The 22,381-nt window shown below is 42.5% G+C and overlaps 2 protein-coding genes across 3 annotated transcripts in view; one reads left to right on the top strand and one right to left on the bottom strand.

Annotated features, from left to right (window-relative positions):
- RNF175 (ring finger protein 175) overlaps positions 1 to 4,425 on the top strand; it is a 61,861-nt gene extending 57,436 nt beyond the window's left edge. The window contains exons 8-9 of the mRNA XM_065904871.1: positions 2,043 to 2,144; positions 4,305 to 4,425. Of these exons, the coding sequence (XP_065760943.1) occupies positions 2,043 to 2,144; positions 4,305 to 4,425 (223 nt within the window). The remainder of the gene's footprint in view (positions 1 to 2,042; positions 2,145 to 4,304) is intronic.
- Positions 4,426 to 8,237: 3,812 nt separating this feature from the next.
- Positions 8,238 to 18,295, bottom strand: TLR2 (toll like receptor 2). 2 transcript variants are annotated; one of them, XM_065904759.1, is made up of 2 exons: positions 18,104 to 18,295; positions 8,238 to 11,542 (listed from the first exon to the last, which is right to left on the bottom strand). In XM_065904759.1, the coding sequence occupies exon 2, from the start codon at positions 11,524 to 11,526 to the stop codon at positions 9,172 to 9,174; it is 2,355 nt and encodes a 784-aa protein (XP_065760831.1). In that variant the 5' UTR covers positions 11,527 to 11,542; positions 18,104 to 18,295; the 3' UTR covers positions 8,238 to 9,171. The 2 variants fall into 2 exon arrangements, with proteins under 2 accessions (XP_065760831.1, XP_065760832.1); XM_065904760.1 differs by lacking the exon at positions 18,104 to 18,295 and adding an exon at positions 11,831 to 12,528.
- Between the last annotated feature and the right edge of the window lie 4,086 nt (positions 18,296 to 22,381).

The following is a 22,381-nucleotide window of genomic DNA, read 5'->3' as shown; positions in this document are numbered from 1 at the left end:
ACTGCTGTGCACTCAGTCAGTTCAAAGCTCTGGCATTATAAGCTGATCAAACCATCTGCCTCTTGCCTCTGAAGCCCACTGAACTCAGTCAGTAATACCACAGACGTGCAGCATTCATGATTTGATTCTGTTTAATCTGGACAGATTCCATTTTTTCAATCCTGAGAGTGAAAAACTGGACCAAATGCATCTGAAATGTAATAGGAGCCTTTACTCCAACATTTAAATCTTAACATTTTAAGGTAAGAAACACAAAGATATCCCATGTGGGATTCTATGTGGTTTTTCAGTGTGATACATTTCCCAAAACCTATCATTCTTAGTAGAAATTTTCCAAGTCTGGTCCTAGTTTTAAATATGATTTAGTTTTCAAATGTTGGAACAGAGCCCCTTCTGCCATTTGCAAGTGGAAATATTTTCTCTCTCCACCTTTAAAAGCCCTTAGGGATTGTTGTACATGTGTGCATATGTAATCGAAAATGTAGTCACCTTTAAATTTGCTTTGCAGGGAGCATTATTAATGGCCCATTTTAGCATGAGTCATATTAGCAAGGAGTGGGCAAACATGAATCATATTAACAAGGGGTGGGAATCTGAGTCTTGCTCTGCAGAAATTCCGTTGGGGTAAAGGCTTTTCAGATGAGATTTTGAAGATAAGAGGGGATATTAAAGAGGAGATGAATATCTCAATGGTTGCTCAGTGACCCCTGAACTCCATCCATACCTATCTGGAGGGTATGGGCTCTACTCTAGCTCTTTTGAATGAAGAACTGTGCAGGTTTTGACTCAGTATCTTTGTTATAATACACTTTATGTTAACCCAAACATGCAAGTGACCCCAGTTCCAAGAACATAAAAGAATAGGAACTCTTGGTTGCACACACATGTAATACCGAGGAATCATCTACGTGGCCTTGACTGGCTCCACCTCCATGCCCTCCGTTAGTGAGGGAACTTCTACATGGGTGCTTAGCAGATCAGGGAAAGCCACGCTGGGATCAATGACTATAGAAGTCAGTCAACACGATGAATCTCATAGTTAATCATTGTGTTTGTTGTTTAGTCGCTAAGTCATAGCCAACTCTTTTTGTGACCCCATGGACTGTAGCCCACCAGGCTCCTCTGTCCATGGGATTTCCCAGGCTGAATAGTGGAGTGGGTTGCCACTTCCTTCTCCAGGGGATCTTCCCCCACCCAGGGATTGAACCTGCGTCTCCTGCATTGGCAGGCGGATTCTTTGCCATAGCGCCGCTGGGAAGCCCCCAGATAGGCACTGAGGCACTGCGTAAGGTACTGAGCAGAGATGAATGAGTCACTGTCCCACAGGAAGCACATTGCCCAGGAGAGATAGGTAAATACACAAAAAGCCATGACACAGAGTGGCTCAGGCTCTGCAAGACTCAGTCCCTGGTGCTGAGGGAAAACGTATGGTTCACTGTCAACTCTGGGGACAAAGCATCGATCTCTCTGTACAAGGGATTGTGTACAAATGAATCTGTAAATGCCTAGATTCTATGTATTCTATTTAAAAATAACTGGCTTCTTATCAGGAATAAAAACTTGAGAAAAAACTTATGAAGCGAATAGAAATATTTGTACAAATATTTGATCACAAATAATTTGAACTTGTCTCATCTCATTACATAGATCGTAATGGGTGGGTGCCCAAAAAGCCAAATGGGGAGATGCTATGATAAACGCAGAGAAATGCACAAAAAGTGAGGACGTGTTTACATAAGACATCCTGTAAAAAAGCACATCCACATTCTTTGTCTAATTTAATCACAGAATCTGAGGTCAGAACCTGTAAGGCTAAGATGATCAGTAAACTCCTCAGGGTCAAAAGCTTTGACTTCAAGCTCACTGCCCGTGGTGGCTGCATGGTCCTGCGGAGTCTCTAGGGAAGCAGTGGACACAACCAAGCCATGACTGAGAGCCACTCCTGCCTCCACCACTCCCAACAGGTGGGTCACTTCCACCACATCATCATGAAGTACACTGGCCCTTCAATGTCCAGACGCTTCCGTAACAAGATCCCTAAGCTTTCATGAATTCTGCATCCGAGGTTGGTGTATTGTTGGTAAAAAGCAGACGTGCCCTTACTGCAAAGAGAAGGTTGATTTGAAGAGGATGATCAATAACCCGTATCCTTTTTATGAAGTTATGAAATATTATTTTCTGGTGATACATTCTTTAATCTAAACTTTCTTTATCATCACTTCAGGTACAGCAGAAAACACTGTTTTCCCTAACTACCTATTTCAAAGTGACTTGTCCCTTTTCTCACCCATGTCTGCGTTACTATTCTAGTTAAGAGGTTAAATGCCATAAAAGATACAGTCTATTCTTTGTATTCCACTTATTCCACTATAAGGGCTCTAGTGAAAATGTGATGGGACATTGCAAATATGGATAATATGAATATATGGAAGGATAAGTAGGTAGGCAGATAGATGATAGATAGGCAGACAGATGACAAATAATGGGTGGATAAGATGAGTGGATGGGGAGAAAAATAGAATAGAAATTTAAAAGTCCAAACTGTGAACTAGAATATAGAAAAGTATTTTTAAGGTGTACCAAATTGTATTATTTCCAGAAATGAGTAGTTTTTCCCCCTGAACTTTGGCTTCTTTAATTCCTTGCTGTATCTCATCTTTTCTTAGGCTAACCTAAGTAATAATAATATTGAAAGGAGTGAAGACCTACTACAGATTTGGTCAGTGAATGGCAACAACAGGACTTTTATAGACAGCAGGGACCCCCGACCAAATACACTCACTCTCATTAAGGTCACAGGAAGAGAGTGTCCCCCTCTAGCACTGACTGCAAAGCCTTGGCCCTCCACCCCACCAGCCCAAGAACACAGTGTCTCCTCCAGGGGAGTAAACAGAACTAAAACGCATCCCCTTAAGCAGAAGAGCCCTGAGGGGATGGCCACAGCCTGCCAAGTACTCCCTCTTAGCTCCTCAGTAGCAGCCTCCCTGCAGTCAGTCCCCTACGTATGGACCTCTAAGTCATGAACTTTCAGAGATGGGAACGTGCATTTGCACGTTCAGTCATGTAAGTTAATTCATGCGTCTGTTCAGCTATTGTACTGTACTACTGTACTTTTCATGGTACTGTACTAGAAGGTTTTTTGTTTGCTTGATTTTTATGTGCTATTTGTGTGAACAGTACAGTATATAGACGATGGTGTTAGTTGGGTACCTAGATAACTTTGTTAGACTATGAAAGCACTCTCTGAACGGAGCTCACTCATATGTAGGGGACTTACCATATTCCTTCTGAGCTCCAGTCACCTGAATTTCACAGTGCTAAAGCAGATACCCCATCCCTGCCCCCCTGACTCTTCACCAACCCTAACTGTGCAGTTTTACCAATGGCTATCTGCAGAAACACCCCCGTGGCTGAGAACTGCAAGTCAAGGAGACTTGCCAGTAGAGCGGTAGGTGGGCCCTGGGTCTCAGAGCCACAGCCCAGCACAGACAGCCCGCTCCCGGCTGCCAGCTCCCCTCCCAGCTGGCTTTTCTCTCCGAACCCAGCCAAGAACAGCCACGGCTGAAGGCTGCTGTGCACCTTCTCTCCCCACTAGGCTGAGGCCAGAACAGCTTTTGGTTAATAACTCACTTCTGAAACCTCAGTATATAGGTCTTTGTTATAAAATGGGTGATAACATGATCATAAGTGTCACCTTAACGATCATCTAAATAAAAAAAGACAATTGGTTTCTTTGACAGAATGAAATGGTCTTGAGAGAATAAGCTTTTGAATATTACATGTACCTTTTTTTCCTGTGAAATACAGAACTGTGTTTCTGAATGGAACATCCTAACAACAAGTGTCATTATTCTAAGGCAGCTACAGAAACACATGCAGTCCTTGTTGAGATTCAGTGTAACATAAATGATACGTATGAAAAGTCTGCCTTTTCCGTGTATGACATGGCTAATAGAGATACTGTGTATGAAGTTCCCGCAGTACAGTCCAGCCGAGGGACCAGTATAGGATATGTATTATCAGTGAACTAATGTCTTCCCGCTGATGAACTGATGGCAGAATAGCCCAGAGCTGTTTATGCTCACTTAACGGCAGTTTTCATCATCCTTGGTTTTCCACGTTCATCATTCCCCACTTTCTATTTCTTTTAGTATGTGCCCCTCACCTTTTATTCTTGTTTGGGATTATATTTGGGGATTTTATTGTAGACTGTTTTACTTTTAGAAATTAGATGTAGTATAAATAACAATGACTATTTCTGCTACAGGGCTAGATGTAGAGTAACCTCCTTAATTGAGATTCAGCTGGGAGCGCACACACTTTTTATATGGACAGATCCTGGACTGGCTTCGTTATCTGGTGGCCTGGCAACCCGTGGTAATAGGAATCGTTCAAGGCATTAACTATTCACTAGGGCTGGAATAGCATGGCACGCTTACCCCAGAAGCAATGTACTGCATGTTGAAGTATTTTCTAATACTCTTTTAATTTTTAGAGATACCAAGAACTTAGAGAACTGAGTAAAAACTGACACTGTGTCTGTGTGGAGAGAATTTAAACAGAAGCTGAGCAATGGAATAAACACAGAGGCCTTGCATCTTTCTAATTACGACCATTTTCTAATCCTCGTTTGTGACGCATATGGTACCATGCACAGAAATGGCAACCTACTCCAGTATTCTTGCTTGGAGAATCCCATGGATGGAGAAGCCTGGTAGGCTACAGTCCATGGGGTCGCAAAGAGTCAGACACGACTGAGCGACTTTACTTCACTTTCATCCCATCTCGAGTTTGGCTTACAGTGATCTCACCTGAGATGTGTTTCAGAGGTTTGCGAAGTACTTCTCACATACAATTTTATTGAGTTGCAACAAATGCTCTCTTATCAGTTCAACATCTTCAAGAAGTAGAGTCATTAAATCTATGGTTTAAGGACACGGTCTTTTCTCTTCTCTGTTCTTGTTACCCCGTGACAGCTTTGGTACCACAGAGCCCTTCCATCAGCGATCGCTCTCAAAACCTCTAGCGCCGGGTGCTGCCGACCACACAATGGGCCAGAGCCGCGCGGGTGCCCTGGGTCTGCTGCTCGCTCAGCCCACCCACGGGTGACCGAGGGAGCGCCTCCCTCTCTTCTTCTGGGCTACTCTGTTCACACTCACACACACACACACACACACACACACACACACACACACACACACACACACACACACACACTCTTTCCATGGCCATGCTGTTTTTGTTTCCATCCCAGCCCTTTCCGACACCTGAAGTCACATCACAGACTCATTTTTCTACTGTCTGTCTTCCTTTCCATGAAGACAGAGGATTTTATGTTTTGTTCCCTACTATCTTTGCAGCACTTGTGCCGCACCTGACACATAAGAGGCACCAATAAATATCTGCTGAACAAATGAACCAATCCAACAAGAAAGAAAAAATTAACAGAACTGAGAAGACAAGTCAGAACAAATTAACCTAAGAATGGTATTACCATGTTGAACTCTCTCAAATTAATTCATTTTAAATTACTGGTCATTTACTAAACAGTCACCACTATACATCACACCAGACATCTGCAACACTTGAAGATATTACACTTGAATGAAGTAAAAAGGAAACACATCTATTGCCAAAATGCTGGCAACGCATTGCAGCAACATAGGTGACCTAGATTATCCTACTGAGCGAAGTAAATCAGAAAGACAAATGTCCTATGATATCACTTATCTGTGGAATCTAAAATATGACACAAATGAACTGACTATGAAAGAGAAACAGGCTCACAGACACAGAGAACAGACTTGGAGTTGCCAGTGGGGATGGGGGCCAGGGGACTGTTGGATTGGGAGTTTGGGATTAGCAGATGCAGACTATTATATATAGAAAGGATAAACAAGGTCCTACTGTATAGGACAGGGAACTATATTCAATATTCTGTGATAAATCATAATGGAAAAGAATATGAAAAAGAATGTACATATATGTATAACTGAATCACTTTGCCATGCAGCAGAAATTAACACTATAAATCAATTGTACTTAATAAATTTAAACAAAATCTTGGCCATGTGCTTTATACAAAATTCCATCATAGTTATAATGATGAGATCTCACATTAAGATGCTTTTTTGGCTGCGCCAGTTCTTCATTGCAATACACAGGCTTTCTCTAGTTGCAGGGCAGAAGCTTAGTTGCTCCGAGGCATATGGGATCTTAGTTCCCTCACCAGGAATCAAACCTACATCCCTTGCATTGGAAGGTGGATTCTAAACCACAGGAACACCAAGGAAGTCCCTCACATTAAGATCTCTACCTGTTGGTAATTTTCCTTCTTGAAACTACTCAATGCTTCAGTATTACAACTGCCTCATCATCCAGATTATTAGAAGATTTAACTCTAGTTTATTTCCCTACTCAGCAGGCATTTCAACAATTCCATATATATTACATACCAGCCATATGCAAGGTTAAAGAGATAAAACAAGATTCTTGAACTAGGTATTGACAAAACACCTTGCAGTTGGATAAACACCAACTAAAACTTAGTTTTTCTTCTGTAGAAGAGTCCTTAATGACCTCTGTTGTATTTGACCTCTGATGTATTCAACCCCTGGGGTATTTGCCACTTATTTTTTATGGACAGCTACATGATGACCCTTTAGAACTCGGAGCAAGTAAACCAATAGATGTCTGCATGGAATTGTGACTGAACTTCAGAGCTTAGAAGTGTTAGATAATTACCAAACAATATCAGGGAAAAAAAGATGCTATTTTCTTTATACAGTTTAAACATGTAAAATCTAATCTGTTTTATGAAGTAAAACTCCATATACACATTGAAAAAATATACACATTGAAAAAATTATGGAGAGCAGTAACCTATCCAGTTACCAGCGGTTAGTTCAAGGTGGAAGGATAAGAGCTGACTCTTTCTTTTATATGCTGTAGTTACTTTTCCAGAATTTCTACAGTTTAACATTTCTAATGAGAAAAATAAAGATTCTTTTCAAAACATTATTTTAGATCTATCAATTAACTATGAAGCTGTTTCTGTTGCTGTTTAAATTATTGAAATTAAATCTACAGATCATATCTATGTTAAATTTGTCTGGTTCTCATGACAATTAACGTTATACTTATGTAGGAAATAGAGAAGTAAGGCAAAAAGTCCATTTTGTATTTGGTTTCTGTGGCATCTCTAGTTTCCTCTTCCTGAACTGGTCTGTTTTTTATTAGGCTGGCTACTGTCTCCTCCATTGCATGCTCCCAGGAGTTTATAAGACAGAAGAACCCACCCTGTGGGTTTCCCAAGGACTAAAGCCTATTATGCACTTAATGGACTTATTTCTTTGGTATAACTTTCTGCAAACAACAGAAAATATACATGAGATCCCTGCTAGTACCCATAACACAAAAATGTTCATTTACAAACCATAATAAATAAGGTGATGGAAAATAATAATGACTAACATCTACCACAGGCAACTGTCGGCCTGTATGAGCACCCGTGGTTTCCATTCTCTGAGAATGGCATGGTCCTCTTGCCTCCTCAGCCCGAACAGTAACCCAGGGCCACACGTCTAGTGCTTCACTGACTCTGCTGCACATTGATCTCGACATAGGCCCCTCTGATGGATTCATTACTACCCCTGTCTTTGTGACAGGAAAATATCTGGGGTCAGACTGAGTTACCCAAAGATACACTTGTCCTAACCCAGGGCTTTCTGACTTCAGACCCCAGTAAACCACACAGACCCAGTTCTGGCTAAAGATTAAGCAAGGTCACTTCCTTCACACATGGTTCCCAGCTTAACAAGCGAGTTGCACGAAATCCATAAGCAGCTCCTTACTTTTAAATTTAATACATTTATGTAATGCCTTATTATCTAGATTCTAAAAATTAACATATGGAAGTAGTATCTTTCTTTTAAATCATTGTGTATCAAATATTTTTGAGTCACTGTGAGGAACTTCTAGGTTGATACTTGCTTAAAAATTTACTTAGCTCACACATACTTCTATAACATTTGAGAAAGAGAAAAAAAAGAGAGCCCTTTTTAGAATTAGAAACAAGACTTTTTCAAAGAAGGAAAAAGCAACATGATTCAGGGAGCTGAGAGCAGAGTAACCAGACACTAATGAGAACTTCACACATCACTAAAGGCTGAAGATCAGAATCAGAGATATAAGAGACTTCTTTAAAATTCTTCAAAACTCAATATTTATTTCATTAGTTTCATTTCCAGAGAAATACATAATTTACAGCATCTTGGGTTATATACCTTCTCTCAAGGAACTATGGCTGGAGAAACTTATCAAATACTGAGAAAGACACGCACAGTTCATTTTAAAATACACCATCGAGGTATTTCAGTATCCTGTAAAGCTTATGGGGACACAAAACAGCACTTTTTTTCTAAGGAGAGCAATACATTTGGCTGAAGGACTTTAACATTTTGTCTTGTTGCTCCTGAGAGCAGTCACACACAGAAGGGAGAGCTGGGGGACAAAGAACACCCTCTTCAGACGTGGATGAGCCCCTGGCAGAAAGCGGATGGAAAGTGACTTAAAATCTATTCATTTCTGCTGTTTCCTAATGAACTAGGCCAACTGCTACAGATAATTCACATATCAATCATGGACTGAGATCATGACTGTCTCATAGGATAAATAAAAGCCTAGAACCTTGTTTTTCCAATTTGGTAGCAGTTTTTATAAAACAGCACTCTAGACAAAATTTGAACAGTTTTAGTCATTTTAGTAAGCAGGTCCTCATTTATATAGTTTATATATGGTTGTTGTTCGGTCGCTAAGTCCTGCCTGACTCTTTGCAACCTCATGGACTGTAGCATGCCAGTCTTCCCTGTCCTTCACTATTTCCTGGAGATTGCTCAAATTCATGTCCATTGAGTCAGTAATGCCATCCAACCATCTCATCCTGTCACCCCCTCCTCCTCCTGCCTTCAGTATTTCACAGCATCAGGGTCTTTTCCAGTGAGTCAGCTCTTCACATCAGGGGGCCAAAGTATTGGAGCTTCAGCTTCAGCATCAGTTCTTCCAATGAATATTCATTGGATGGTTCACATGTAATTGAGTCAGAATGGACTCAGTTATAACTAGTGATAGAAGGACCACCACCACACCAAGACTGACCCTTAATGAAGGATCCTAGGACCTTATTGCAGCTCTCAAATTTAACCAAAAGCCTTCCTGCTGAGTCTCATCCGTGGGCCACTCCAGGTAGGTCTTGGTGTTCATGATCTTCCGCAGCTTACAGAAGCGCTGGGGGATGGCCTTCTTGTCAATGGGCTCCAGCAGAATCAGAATGGCAGCATCATTGTTCTCATCAAAGAGACGGAAATGGGAGAAGTCCAGCTCATACTTGCACCACTCGCTCTTCACAAAGTTCTCCGAAAGCACAAAGATGGTTTTGTGGCTCTTTTCGATGGAGTCAATGATGTTGTCAATAATCCACTTGCCAGGAACGAAGTCCCGCTTATGAAGACACAGCTTAAAGGGAGGGTTGAAGTGCTCCAGCTCCTGGACCATGAGGTTCTCCACCCAGTAGGAATCCTGCTCACTGTAGGACACAAAGGCGTCGTAGCAGATGTCCCTGCGGGGAGCCTTCCTGGGCTTCCTCTTGGCCTGCAGCCAGGCCCACATCATCTTCATGTACCACAGTCCGTGGAGACGGTGACACAGAACCCCCGTGAGCAGGAGCAACAGGAAGAGGGCGCAGCACACGGCAGACACCACGGCCGCCCTGTGGCATTCAGAAAGGGGGAGCCGGGCGTCCTGCACCCGCTGGCCCCGCACGTGGGAGGGGGAGTCGCAGCGGTAGTCATCCGGCCAGTCAGCCAGGACACGGGCCAGTGCCTGCTGCCCCTGCGCGAAGGCCAGGAAGTCACAGGAGCAGATGAAGCTGTTGCCACCGGCCTCCAAAGTCTTCAGTTGTTGAAAAGAATCAAGTTGTTCCTTAGAGAAAGTATTTATTATATTTCTGCTAATTCTCATAATTGATAACACAGGTAAGAAGGAGGCATCTGGTAGAGTCTTCAACTTATTTCTGGAAATATAAAGTTCTTTGAGTTGCGGCAAAATCAAAGAAAATGAATCGAGATTGTTATTGCTAACATCTAAAATTTCCAGGGTCTGGGGAAGGCACTGGGTTAAACGGTGTATCCTTGTGCTGGATAAGTTCAACTGTTTCATTCTTCCTGGCCACTGACAAGTTTCAGGCATTGAAAGAAAATTATTCTTACTGATATCAAGGTTAGTCAAATTTTTCAGAGTAAGCAAAAGTTCTCCAGTTTTTTCTAGTGATTTCAAACGATTCTGCCTTAAAACCAACGTTTGAAGGAAGGGCCAGGCATTCTCACAGGCTGAGTTTTTCAAGGTTTCTTCAGACATTAAGTTTTCACTGAGATCCAGATATTCTAATGATTTTAAATGTTGTGAAAGTAAACAGGGAACCAGAAACACCTTGCTGTTCTCTATTGTGACTCTTCTAACTCTGCCTGTGAGTGAATATATGCTACTCAGATCATAAAATAAGAAAAACTGTGGAATGTGCAACTTCCGTATTGTCAACGTCTCCACGTTCCCTAGGTATCTAATTCTGTCCAAAGCCAGTGTTTTAAAATCACCAATTCCATCATGGGTACAGTCATCAAACTCTACTTCTAAGATCCCAGAAACATAGTTAAACAGTTTGACAACTTCAACAAAACTTTCATCGGTGAATTGCACATTTCTAAATATAAGCTTTTTAACCGATGTATTCATTTCACTGATGGATGCTTCTGAAAAATGGAAAGTGTGCAAATTAGTATCGCTCAGTTCTAAATAATCTAAGGAACTTACAATATCTACAAGAATGTCCAGGAGTAAAACAGGCTGCTTCAGATGAAGAATCAGATGGCTAATGTTCTGGATTGACTTTAAACTCTTTGGTGCATATATCTGCAGATTTTGAGCACTGATCTCAAGCTCCTCAAGAAAAGTCAGTCCAGCGAAATCCTCTTCATGAATCTCAGTGAAGCTGTTACTATTTCCTACTTTCAGGGTCCGCAGATTTGAGAGATGAGAAAAAAGAGATGTTTCTCCAAGTGTTTTGTATAAATTTCCCAGTAAGTTTAAGAATTTCAAGACAGACAGGGACCTGAACCAGGAGGATGATAAGTTAGATAAGCGATTATAGGATAAGTCCAAATATTCAAGGCTCCTCAGGTGAAAAAAAGAATCTTCCTCCACTGTATGAATTTCATTGGCCCCCAGCCTCAGAGTCTTCAGGTTTACACACCTCTGCAGGTCTCTGTTGCCGACATAGGTGATCTCATTGTTGGACAGGTCAAGGCTTTTCACACCTGCCGTGAGACCAGAGGGGATGGAGTTTAAAGATCTGGAATGGCCATCGCAGACACCAGCTGGGTCACAAGACAGAGAAGAAGCCTTATCAGAGGCTCCTTCTGTGGACAGGCTGACGACAGCCCAGACCCACGCTGTCCACAAAGCACGTGGCATTGTCCAATGATTTGACCTACAAAGAAAAGAGGTTCAAATGAATGATTGTGTTTGACATCATGGCTTAATTCCAGTTCTTGAGAAATGTGCTGTAAGATAAAACATGGGACTTCCCCGGGGTCCAGTGGTTAAGAAGCCATCCGCCAATGCAGGCAACTCGCCTGCATCTCAGCTACTGAGCCCATGTGCTGCAAGTACTGAAGCCCACGCCCCTAGGACCCCTGCTCCACAACGAGAGAAGCCACCACACGCAGCAACAAAGGCCGAGCCAGCCACAAATGCATAAGATATAACACACACTTACACACACACATCAGTTCAGTTCAGTCGCTCAGTCGTGTCGAACTCTTTGCGACCCCGTGAATCGCAGCACGCCAGGCCTCCCTGTCCATCACCAACTCCAGGAGTTCACTCAAACCCACGTCCATTGAGTCGGTGATGCCATCCAACCATCTCATCCTTTGTTGTCCCCTTGTCTTCCTGCCCTCGACCTTTCCCAGCATCAGGGTCTTTTCCAATGGGTCAACTCTTCGCATGAGGTGGCCAAAGTATTGGAGTTACAGCTTCAGCATCAGTCCTTCCAACGAATATTCAGGACTGATTTCCTTTAGGATGAAATAGCAGGATCTCCTTGCTGTCCAATGGACTCTCAAGAGTCTTCTCCAACACCACAGTTCAAAAGCATCAATTCTTCACACACACACATATACACAAAGAAATAACCAAGAGGGAAATGGAATGTATGAATAGGTTAAAAAATGAATTCCTAACACCTCCCACAACACTAACACAGATAGACCACCACTGAACAATGACATAAAAAGCATAGTACCACCTGGGAATATGGAGCAGGACCAATCACGGATTGGAAAATGAGTAAATGAATGATAGAGGATGAAAAAGAAGCAGTTTAAGAAAAGGGCTAGGCTCAACCAAGTGGATTTACAACCTCCTATTTGTACCCTTCAGATCTTCCACTAGAACACACCTCTTGTCTGACCTGATGCCCCCAAGTGTTAGAGGGCTCACAAAGCCAAACCACAGCTCTCTCTGACCACATTTCACTAGAAGCAGCTCCAGAAAGAGTGTGCTCTTTAACCAAAAGAAAAAGGTTCCATGCTCGTCAACTTGTTTTGCAGTTACGACTAGCAGACAGGAGGGATGCTGAGAATCCCAGGCAGAGCAAGGGGGTTTGTTGGGTTGAGGGACAATCAGACCATCAGAACTTTCTCTTCCCGAGAAACTAAGTGCAGGAAGCAGTGTTTGACTCAGCGTGTGTGTGCGTGTGTGTGCGTGCGTGTGCACACGTGCGTGTGTGTGTGTGTGTGTGTGTGTATGCACGTGTGCACGCTCAGTTGCTCAGTCCTGTCTGACTCTTTGCAAGCCCATGGACTGTAGTTCACCAGGCTCCTCTGTCCACGAATTCTCCAGGCAAGAACACTGGAGTGGGCTGACATTTCCTCCTCCAGGGGATCTTTCTGACCCAGGTATCAAACCCGTGTCTCCTATGTCTCCTGCATTGCAGGAGGATTCTTTACCTGCTGAATCACTGAGGAAGCTGTTTGACTCAGTACGTTTTTCAAAAGATCATTTTGGGGAAACAACAATACCACCTTTGCCAACACTCACACGTCCATCTAAGGGTGAGAGTGCCTCCTCAGGGCTCTCTACTCAGATCCGATGTCTGCTCACCGATCTCTGTACTGGTAACACTAAACATGTGACATGTCTTCTCATCCAGAAGGGCAAGGCCTTCCTCCTCGTTCTTCTGTAAGTGAGCGTTGGTTACTCTTGGCCCTCTGTATATTCTTATAAACTACAGAATTAGCTGAGCAGTTTCAAAAACAAAATCCACTGATTTTAATTGGCAATGCCATGAATCTACAGATACTTTGGGAATTATTGACATCATTACAATATTGAAGCTCTCAATTCATGAGCATGATATATTTCTATATATTTCAGTCTTCTTTATCATAATAATACCTTATGATTTTCCATATAGAGGTCTTGAGCATATTTTTGTGATATTTATTCCTAGGCATTTGATACTTTTAAAGTTTTGAAAATAGTGTTACTTATATGTGGCATTTACCTATAGATACAGAGAGAGAGATTCAATTAAATTTTACATATTTACCATGCATTGAGCAACCTTGCAAAACTAATTCAGCAATTTTCACAGTTTATAAATTCCTGTTTATTTGCTACATACACAATCATATCATCCAGGTATAATGATCATTTTATTTCCTTTTTTCAATCCTTATACTTTATTCTCTTTATTAGTAAATGCTGAATTGTATCAAATTCTTTTTTTCTTCCTATAACTATTGAGATAATATTTCCTTCTTTACTTTGTTAATAAATATTGGTGACTACATGGATAAACTTTAGTGTTAAAGCAACCTCACATTTTTAAAATAAACCCACATTTGTCTGGATGTATTATCCTTTTTACATATTTCTGGATTTTGTTTCTAATATTTTGCTTAGAATTTCTGAATCAGATATAAAATTGCCCTTTAAATTTCCTTTCTCCTAATGTTTTTGTTGTTGAATACATTAAATACATTAACAGTTACAGAATGATTCAGATTTTCTTTTTATTCTTTTGTCAGTTATGCTTTTCAAGGAATATATCAAATTTTCTCCTAATTTGTCAAGTTTACTGACATAGTTACTTATATCCTCTTATTATTTTAATGTCTACAGGACCTCTATTCTATTCCTTAGATGAGTTATTCATGCCTACCTTCTTTCTCGATTGTCTTGCCAGAGGTTTATCATCTTTACCAGCATTTTCAAAAAACCAACTTTTCAGTCGACAGAGCCTCGATTTTCTACTTCATTAATTTCTGTTCTTATATTACTATTTCCTTCCTTCTGCTTTCTCTGGATTTATTTTAATGTTCTCATTTGAATTTCCTTAGATAGATGTTTCCTTACTAATTTTCAGCCATTCTTCACTTCTAATATCTCCATTTCAGGTCATGAATTTTCATCTAAGCACTAGTTAGCTGTATCATCCACGTCTCTTTCTATTCTGTTCTTTTCATACTTCTAGTCTAAACATTTTCTTCTGATCTATTTTCTAGTTTGTTTTTCTTTCTTCAACTATGTTTAATTTACTGTTAAATCCATCCACTGATTTTTAATTTTTTTATTATTACAGTTTTAATCTATATAATTTCTATTTGGTTCCTCTTCACATCAGCGATGTCATTGTCATAGTTCCAAATTCTCTGCCAAAATTTTCAGCCTTGACTTTTATCACCGTGAGCACAGTATTACAGTCTGAGAAGCTGCAGAGCACTTTTGACAGCCTGAGAAGGCAGGGGGTTAAGTGTTAAGGTCTGGGACAGTCATGGATTGGATAGGAAAGGCCAAATTAGAGGGACAGAAGTCCTCACAGAGGCTCCATTGCAGCTCTGATTTATCCGGATGGCTCAGGCAGCCTCACTCTCTGAATAAGGACCAGGATCATTTCTGGAATGCTGGTGCTCACGAGTACCTAGCACTGGGTAGCAAAGGAAAATTTGCTTCAGAAGAAGACAGCATCATCCTAGGCCCCAGATGTCGTTCTGCAATTTTTCAGATACAACATCCAGTATAAAACAAAAAGCAACCAGGCGCTATCAGAAGCAAGGTAAAAGCAAGGAAGAGCAGAAACAGCAGACAAGAGCCCCTAACCCACAGAGGCCCTGGATGCAGCACTGTCCCCGCCACAAACAGACAGCGTTAAGACGAGATGACTACTACCACTTGGGTCTATGTCTATCCCATTGTCTTCCTGCTTTAATCAGCTACTGGAAGAAAAATCCTCTTAGTATAACTGTACTGAACAACCAAAATTTACTTGATTTTTGTCTACTGTGTAAGATAGTGCACAAATCTTAAGGAATTTATACCAATTTTTTTTATTATACTAAGATTTAAGGTCAGATACGCCCATTAAAAAATTTTTCCTAGATGTTTTTTCTCTTTAAAAGGTGAAATGTATGAGTAGAGATCTTGGGCTATTTCATGTAAATATTATATGACACCTATTGCATGATCAGTTTTCAACAAATAATAATTATTGATGATGCTAAAACTATGATTAATAACTTGATGCTTAAGGTCAAAATTACTTGTCTCTCCTCACATTTCCTCAATACATTATAGCAGGGGGCAGAAAACTCTTCAATGTAAGACACCAGGAAAGGGAAGGGCGATGCTCAAGCTAGATGGAGTGGAGTCACATCTAATGAAGATTGTGGATCTGCACAAAGTATAAAAATCAGAAAGTTGCCAGAGTGGTGAGGAATTACTGGTCCCAGACTTAGGATAGGATGGGAGTCTGAGGAGTAAGCCTGGCGTTGGATGCGACCGAGCTGAGAGGAAGCTGAAGTCCGGTGGCTCAGAGTGAAAGCAGGACCAGACATCCCCTCCAGGGCAAGGGCTGACGCCAAGGTGAAGCCAGACTGGAGAGGGACAGACTCGTGGCCCGATGCCTGGCAGAGACGTGCAAGTGGGCTCTCCATAACGCCAAGCGCAGGGAAGAGGCTACGCCTTCTCTGAACAGGGCCCTCACAAATCTCTGCCCTCTGACCCTTGGTCTCCACCTGGCTAGAAGCTAGCCTCCTAGAAATCTCCCATAAGGTCTGCCACAAACGCTGGTATGGATCCAAAGATAAAAAGATATCAGTTCAGTTCAGTCGCTCAGTCGTGTCTGACTCTTTGCGACCCCATGGACAGCAGCACACCAGGCCTCCCTGTCCATCACCAATTCCCAGAGTTTACTCAAACTCATGTCCATTGTGTTGGTGATGCCATCCAACCATCTCATCCTCTGTCGTCCCCTTCTCCTCCTGCCTTCAATTTTTCCCAGCATCAGGGTCTTTTCAAATAACTAAGAATTTTTCATAACTAAAGAAAAACATAAGTTCTCAAATTGTAAATGTATGTTAAATTCCAAGCAAAAAAAGAATAGAAATTTCTCATCTAGCTTCAAAACAATGGAATAATAGCCCCAAAGGGCTGAGAAAACATACCTGTTAGTCTAGACATTTATATCCATTTAAATAATCATCCAAGAATAAAGCTAAGACAGTTCCAGCCATTCAAAACCTAAAGAAGAATTTTATGCACAGACTGTTGTTGCAAGAAGTACCCAAACACATATGTTCTTTAGCAACATGGAGAATAAACCTGGTAAGAATAGGCAATTAAAAAAAAAAATAGGCAACAAAAAGCAACAACTGGATTTTTTTTTTTAACATAAAGATTGCTAAGGAAGAAGACAGCACTCAGAAACTCAGACATGCCGCTGCTGTATAAGGACATAGTGATGTAAATATTAAATGACATCGTGGAGATAAAAAATTGTTTTTTGACAAGCAATTTACTTAAAGATATTTATGAAGAGGTTACACCAAGATGCCACATATAATTAATTATGCTCGATCACCAAAATCAAAACAAGGTTATTTAACCAATCAAGTCAAATTCTTAAGTAACACAATGAAAAAAAAAAAATTAACTGACAGCTTAGAAACTTTCAAAACAAGTTGTTAAGTTAGTCAATGTTTGTAAAACGCCTTCAGTACAAAAAGTTTAAAGATACAAATGTTTTCTGCTCAGAACAGGAAGAAACGAAATACTGGTGAATAAGTCCTTTTCAAATAGGATATCTGCCCTTTTTTTTTTTTTGTCTCTACTTTCAAGTCAGGTCATCCTCCCTCCCAGTTGCTTTTTGAGGAAGATCTGAGTTAACAACGTTGCAAGCAGTGCAGATGAGACCTTCTACAAGATTACAAGCATCTCACCCACCTGACCTGCCCACACCCGGAACAATTTCTCTCTCTTCTCCCAGACTTTTTCCCCCCAAACAGGAAAAATATTTTCTTGCCTGGCATCGAAGTTCTAAAGCCAAGTTCTCATTTATAGAAGTTGGAAGGGCGTGAAGCCCACCCCGGGGACAGAGGCCAGGCTCGGGGTGCGCGGAGCGGGAGTCCTGGGCGGCTCCGAGTCCTGCCCCTGTCCCCCTTCTGAGCCCTGGTGGGAAATCCCAGCCCTGGCAGCTGGGTCCCTGCGGTGAGCAGGGAGCGCAGACGCTTCCACCTGAGCCCCGTCACAGCCGCTCCGAGTGAAGCAGGCGGGAGCGGCCGGCGAGAGGGCGGCCCTTCAGGGAACCGTAGCCAGCCGCCCCTCGCCTCCGGGAACGCGGCCGCGCACAGCGCGGAGCCCCCCTAGGAGGCTGGAGGCCCCTGCGCCCCGCCGCGGCCCGCGGACACCCGGACGCCGAGGGCTGGGCGAACCCCGGCCGCGCCCCCGTCCCTTTCCGGGCGGCCCCCGCTCCTCCGCGGCGCTGCGCGGGCGGGGCTGCGGGAGCCCCGGAGCCGAGGGCTCCACTCTCCCCGGGACCCGCGCGGCACGACGGGGGTCCTGGGTGCCGCCGACCGGGAAGCGGGGGTGCCCGGCGCCCGCGTCCGCGCTCGGCCACCCTGGGGCCCTGCCTGCCTGGCCACCCTCCCGGTCTGGGGAGGGCTGCGGAGCGGGGATGCCCGCGGATGCTAATTCCTGCCCGACGTACCTGGGACTCGCGCGGCCGCAGCCAGGCAGCGCCCTCCACAGCCTCCGGCCGGAGCGCCCCGGAAGAGCGCGCGGGACGGCGCGCGCCGCCGGCGCCCCCTCCTCGCGCGTGACCCCTGCGGCCCAGCGCGCCGCCGCGCCTCCCCGCGGCTCCGGCGGCAACCGTGCCCCAGGTGCGGGCCTCAGCTGCCGGGTGCTGCCCGGGTCGGAGGAAGGCGCTGGGGCCCGGCTTGCGGGGAGACGCTTCAAGCCTCCGGGTGGGATTCCCCCACCACACAGTTAGATTTCGAAACCAACGAGAAGGCTTATTACCCAACCAGTATTTTCCTGAAGCCTCGAGCACCCAAAGCCTCTCATTACCCTGAAACACTCGGTCTTTAAACCCCACCTCTCCATTCTTCTGCTCCCTTGGATGCCCAAATTCAGGCTCACCCCTGCCCCTACGCCCTTTCCAACAGTTTCCCCGTCAGCATATCGACACGGTCCACTTCCACTCCCAAGTTTATGCTCTCCGGCATTAAAATAACTCATCCATCACTATCCAAACCACCGCAGCAAGATTTTGCCTGAAGAGCAGATAAGGACGACAGGGAGTTTAAAATTTTCAATCGTGGTGGTCCCTTTGTGGTGCGCTGACTGTCCGTCCTCCTGCCTGCCACCTCCCATCCCAGTTCTCACGGTGGAAGACGTGGACTCCCACTTAAGTCTACGATTTTGAACCTAAGGTCTTCCTTTGTGCATTCCATCCTTATTTCTCAAACTGGGTAATTCCCGAAACAAACAGCCTAGTTTGGCTTTCTTCTTTGCCACAGAAACTAGTGAAGCATGTCTGTAAGGGAAACAAACTACTTTAATAGTCATAAACTGCATTTTATTTTGGTAATTACATTTGACCTTCCTAAATTGCGATCGGAGGCTGAGGCAGCGTTCTTGTTCCTCTTTGACGCAGGAGGAAATGCCATGCAAATTCTAGGTGGCAGAAATGAGATTTGAAACCAGAATTTTAACCCGAAACCAAGGTTTCTTTCTTCCCCCTATTCTACATGCCTAGTCCTCATTGAAGGCTCCAATCTCAGGCAAACTAAATCTACAGGCATGAACGTGAACTTGAGAGGATGGAATCTGGTTTTCTGTAGTTTACTGATTACCTATGGACTTTTCTCTGCATTCCTGACCATCCTGCTCTCCAGTTGTCTGAAAGACTTCCTTATTACTTCAGAATCCGCCCCTCTCTTCCTCATGATTTCTCAAGTGGATCCTTGGGAAAACTTCTTTCCAATTTTTTTGCCCTGAAACTAAAACCTCTGTTCTTTCTCTGTGAATCTTTTCTAGTAGAGTTGCCTAGATTGACTGATGTTATTGCTTTGTAATCCCAAAGTCGATTAGAATATTCTGACAAAGTTAGGTAAAAATCATGTATTTACCCACAATGGATTACCAGTGTCATCTCCTTGCAGTGAAGATTTCTCCCACACTCTCAGCAAAACTCCACACATTCTACTCTGGCATATCTTTATAGTTCTTCACGTTTTCAAAGCATTTTCATATGAATCTTTTCACTTGAGTCTCCCAATAGCAGGTGAAAGAAATAGTTTTTATATTATTACACCTTCCAGTTCAAGTGATTAAAGAATTTGACTCAAGTCATATGGCTCACGGCCAAGTGGCAAAACCCAGGTTAGAGTCCAAAATACCTTAACTTCTTTTCAGCAGGATATCAGACCTTCTCTAACTCAAAACTTATTTAACCACAAAACTTATTTTTAAAAAAAAGAAAATGAACACAATATGAAAATGTATCCACTTAAATATAACTTTCATAGTATCCATATTTGTGAGAATCTGACTGAAATTCTAAAATGAAGTTACCAAAAAACACAGTCTGTGTCTTATTCACATAAAATATTTTGTACTAGTTAAAGAAAATAATAAAAAATAACATCTGTCAAAAATAGCTTAATGAAAATCTGCTGTAATCCTTGCACTAATTAATATACAGATCTTTGTACACAAACACTCATTCTTCAAAATTTTTCTACTTTGAACAATGTCAATAACATCTGTAATTTTTTAAGAATAGAATTTAATAGTGCCTATGTAAAATGAATATAATCAGATTGATAATATTCTTTGCAGCTGAAGATGGAGAGGCTCTAATCAGTCAGCAAAAACAAGACCGGGAGTTGACTGTGGATTCAGACTTAAATTGAAGAAAGTAGGGAAAACCACTAGGCAATTCAGGTATGTGTGTTAGTGGTTCAGTCATGCCCAACTCTTGCAACCCGATGGACTGAGGCCCGCCAGGTTCCTCTATCCATGGGATTTCCCAGGCAAGAATACCAGAGTGGGTAGTCATTTCCTTCTCTAAGAGATCTTCCAGACCCAAGGATAGAATCTGGGTCTCCTGACTGCAGGCAGATTTTTTACCCACTGAGTTACCAGGAAATGACTTAAAAATTCCTTATGAGTATACAGTGGAAATGAGAAATAGATTCAAGGGATTAGATCTGATAGAGTGCCTGAAGAGCTAAGGATGGAGGTTCGTGACATTGTACAGGAAGTGGTGACTAAAACCATCCCCAAGAAAAAGAAATGCAAAAAGGCAAGATGGTTGTCCGATGAGGCCTTACAAATAGTTGAGAAAAGAAGAAAAGGGAAAGGCAAGGGAAAAAAGGAAAGATATACCCATTTGAATGCAGAGTTCCAAAGAATAGCAAGGAGAGATAAGAAAGTCTTCCTCAGTGATCAATGCAAAGAAATAGAGGAAAACAATAGAATGGGAAAGACTAGAGATCTCTTCAAGAAAATCAGAGATACCAAGGGAACATTTCACAGAAAGATGGGCACAATAAAGGACACAAACAGTATGGACCTAATAGAAGTAGAAGATATTAAGAAGAGGTGGCAAGAATACACAAAATATCTATACATAAAACATCTTCATGACCCAGATAACCATGTAGTGTGATCACTCACCTAGAGCCAGACATCCTGGAGTGTGAAGTCAAGTGGGCCTCAGGAAGCATCACTACAAACAAAGCTAGTGGAGGTGATGGAATTCCAGTTGAGCTATGTCAAATCCTAAAAGATGATGATGTGAAAGTGCTGCACTCAGTATACCAGCAAATTTGGAAAACTCAGCAGTGGTCACAGGGCTGGAAGAGGTCAGTTTTCATTCCAATCCCAAAGAAAGGCAATCCCAAAGAATGCTCAAACTACCACACAACTGTACTCATCTCACACACTAGCAAAGTAATGCTCAAAATTCTCCATGCCAGGCTTCAACAATACATGAACCAAGAATTTCTAGATGTTTAAGTTGGACTTAGAAAAGACAAAGGAACCAGAGATCCAATTGCCAACATCTTTTGTATCATAGAAAAATCAAGGGAATTCCAGAAAAAAACATCTACTTCTGCACGTTGACTACACTAAAGTCTTTGACTGTGTGGATCACAACAAACTGTGGAAAATTCTGCAAGAGATGGGAATACCAGACCACCTTACCTGCCTCTTGAGAAACCTGTGTGCAGGTCAAGAAGCAGCAGGTAGAACCAGACATGGAACAACAGAACGGTTCCATAGCAGGAAAGGAGTACGTCAAGACTGTATATTGTCACCCTGCTTATTTAATTTATATGCAGAGTACATCACGTGAAATGCTGGACTGAATGAGACACAAGCTGGAATCGAGATTGCTGGGAGAAATATCAATAACTTCAGATATGCAGATGACACCACCCTAATGAAAGAAAGTGAAGAGGAACTAAAGAGCCTCTTGAAGAAAGTGAAAGAGGAGAGTGAAAAAGCTGACTTAAAACTCAACATTCAAAAAACTAAGATCATGGCATCTAGTCCCATCACTTCATGGCAAATAGGAGGGGAAAATGTGGAAGCAGTGACAGATTTCCCTTCTTGGGCTCTGAAATCACTGTGCATGGTGAGTGCAGCCATGAAGTTAGAAGACGATTGCTTCTTGGCAGGAAAGCTATGACAAACCTAGACAGTGTATTAAAAAGCAAAGACATCACTTTGTTGACAAAGGCCCATATAGTCAAAGCTATGGTCTTTCTAGTAGTCATGTACGGATATGAGAGTTCGACCATAAAGAAGGCAGAGTGCCGAAGAATTGATGCTTTTGAACTGTGGTGTTGGAGAAGACTCTTGAGAGTCCCTTGGACAGCAAAGAGATCAAGCCAGTCCATCCTAAAGGAAATCAACCTTGAATACTCATTGGAAGGACCGTTGCTGAAGCTGGAGCTTCAATACTTTGGCCACC

The sequence above is a fragment of the Muntiacus reevesi genome, chromosome 13 (assembly GCF_963930625.1).
Source record: "Muntiacus reevesi chromosome 13, mMunRee1.1, whole genome shotgun sequence".
Taxonomy (NCBI): domain Eukaryota; kingdom Metazoa; phylum Chordata; class Mammalia; order Artiodactyla; family Cervidae; genus Muntiacus; species Muntiacus reevesi.
Note: the sequence above shows the minus strand (reverse complement) of the source record. Positions and strands in the feature narration are given on the sequence as shown.